The sequence below is a fragment of the Alosa sapidissima genome, chromosome 7 (assembly GCF_018492685.1).
Source record: "Alosa sapidissima isolate fAloSap1 chromosome 7, fAloSap1.pri, whole genome shotgun sequence".
In the NCBI taxonomy this organism is placed as follows: Eukaryota; Metazoa; Chordata; class Actinopteri; order Clupeiformes; family Clupeidae; genus Alosa; species Alosa sapidissima.
The window spans coordinates 12390786-12393285 of NC_055963.1; the positions used below are offsets into that span (position 1 = coordinate 12390786).

General features: G+C 43.3%; 1 protein-coding gene across 2 annotated transcripts in view; it reads left to right on the top strand.

Moving 5' to 3' along the window:
- LOC121713398 (osteoclast stimulatory transmembrane protein) overlaps positions 1 to 2500 on the top strand; it is a 5929-nt gene that overhangs the window by 1300 nt on the left and 2129 nt on the right. For both annotated transcript variants that reach the window (XM_042097957.1, XM_042097958.1), the window contains exon 2: positions 2000 to 2396. In XM_042097957.1, coding sequence (XP_041953891.1) covers positions 2000 to 2396 — 397 coding nt within the window. The remainder of the gene's footprint in view (positions 1 to 1999; positions 2397 to 2500) is intronic.

Below are 2500 nucleotides of genomic sequence, written 5' to 3' on the forward strand. Positions count from 1 at the left end.
ACTTCAACAGCAATTATATGGGTGCCGTTGTTTTGGGATGTTTCCCTCATGCAAAACTGATAGAATATTTATATGCTATTTAATTACATTTAATTCAGGAAACACAATACCAGCTTTTGTGAATGGTAAATGGCGGATCAGATCATGCGTAAATCACTGATCTGGAGATCTTTAACAGACCTCTCAAGACACACGCATTTCAATGACTTCACACGCTCACACGCCACACATGGCATTTCTCACTCCGAGAAATTATTAACTTGCCCGCACAGAAATTTCTAAGGGCTATATGTGTCACACAACGTTGCTGTCTGTGCGCTCATTCAGCTCAGAGAGCTGCTGTTCAGTTACTAACCTATCGGCCAATCAGAAAATAGGATTTCTCAACCAATCAGGAAATAGTTTTGTTTTGATGTGGGTCCGCAACGTGGACAACATCACTCATAACACACACACACACACACACACACACACACACACACACACACACACACACACACACACGGACAGAACCACCACTGTTCAAGAGACTATTTTGGGGCTAAATGTGCTTTTTCTCATTTGGTTGTTTTCTGTTTATTTAGAGCAGAATGAGCCACTGCTGTTCAAAGGGCCCATTTGGGTGAAATTATTATTATAATTATTATATTATTATATAATTATTTATTATTATTTACTATAGGGTGCTAGAATAAATAAAACAGTGTGTTTGAAATAATGGAATTTGTGCTCTCTCATGAAGCTGGGTCGATGGGACATGGGGAGGGTGCGTCTGTTGATCGGGGGGGGGGGGGTCAATGCTGTGTCAATGCCACGCCCCTCCCCCCTTAGAAACAAAGTCTCACTCCTTGCAAACTTCAAAACTTGAGAGCCCTGCTTTAACTATATTTAACTAAGACTAATTAATAGCTTTTGGCTGACTTTAATACTTAATGCTAGACGGTGTTTTATATAGTCTGTGCTCTGTTTTTTTATGGAAGGTGCATAAATCCACGTCGTTCTATTAAAACGCATGCATTGAATAAACGCTCAACGCTAGTATTTCCTATTAATTGCAGAAACGTTTGTTTTCTTTTTCTGTCCGCGGTTCCTTGATCAATTGCACAGCAAATTATCCGACGATGCCATGGGAATAATTTCACTCTGCAGACTAGCATTGTCCACGTTGCGGACCGCGGCCCATAGTTTGAGAAATGGTGACCTGTATGGTGCCATATTAAGGTCTTTTTACGGTGTGTTTTAGCCGGGTTTTTGCGTGGAAGGCTCTGTAGAAATCTGGCACCCTATTGAACGAAGTTAAACTGAAAGAGCGTGCCGTTCACAGACACCAGAATTAACGAGTTCACAGTAACGTTCATCAGGCAGTAATACAGTACGTTCAGTTCACGTTCGCTCAAAATATGAACGAGTTCATGAACTTTCGTTTTCGTCACTGTATTCTGCTTCATTACGACTAGTCTATGCATAGTTATTGTGATATGGTGGTTGTGTCTGTGTGTGAATTTCACTACTAACGCTGTCTGCAGCCCTTTGATTGATTTTATTATAACAGTGGTGCATGTAAACTAACAGTACACTTTTGACTGATTTTACTCTTTGACTGATTGTATTTTGTTGTTTTCTTTTTCTAATCTTACTGCACTGGTAGGGTGTATTTGTCATCATCATTATCATTCTCATTTCTGCTGTTTTTATCATTTATAATAATATTATTAGTGTTATTATTATCATTCTCGTTTCTGCTGTTGTTGTCATTTATGATACTATTATTAGTGTTATTATATTATATCATAGTTTGCTGTTGTTGTCATTTATAATGTTATTATTAGTGTTATTATATGTGTGTCCAACTGTGTGTGTATGTGCGTCTACGTTATTTCCTCAAATTATGCATAACCTGTCTATGGCAGATGTTGTGAGCAAATTGTGGTGTTTTTGTGTGTGTGTGTGTGTGTGTGTGTGTGTGTGTGTGTGTGTGTGTGTGTGTGTGTATGCGTAGGTTGCGTGTGAGAGGCGTTCTAGAGCACCTGTGGGACTCCTTCTCCCGGCCGGTGCCTCATAGTCGTCGTGAGCTGCTCAGCCTTCTCCTCATGTGCCTCCTGATCGCCGTGGTGACTGCCGGCCTGCTCTTTGGCTGGTTGTCGGGGGGGGCGCTGCACTACCCGGCACGCTGGGCGGGCGTGGCGGCGTGTGTGTGTGGCGTGTGTGTGTTCCTGCTGACGGTGCTGCTCCACCCACTGCGCTGCGTGCTGGCGGTCATCCTGCCCACTGTGGGGTCCAGTCAGGGCCAGCGGCTGCTTCTGTCCACCTGCGTCCTGCTCACCCTCCTCAACGCGCCGCCCAACATGGCCAACAACGTCAGCACACTCACAAACACACTTAAGTGCACCTCAGAGGTTAGTGCTAAACACACACACACACACACACACACACACACACACACACACACACACACACACACACACACACACTCATACATGAACACACCCTGGACACACAC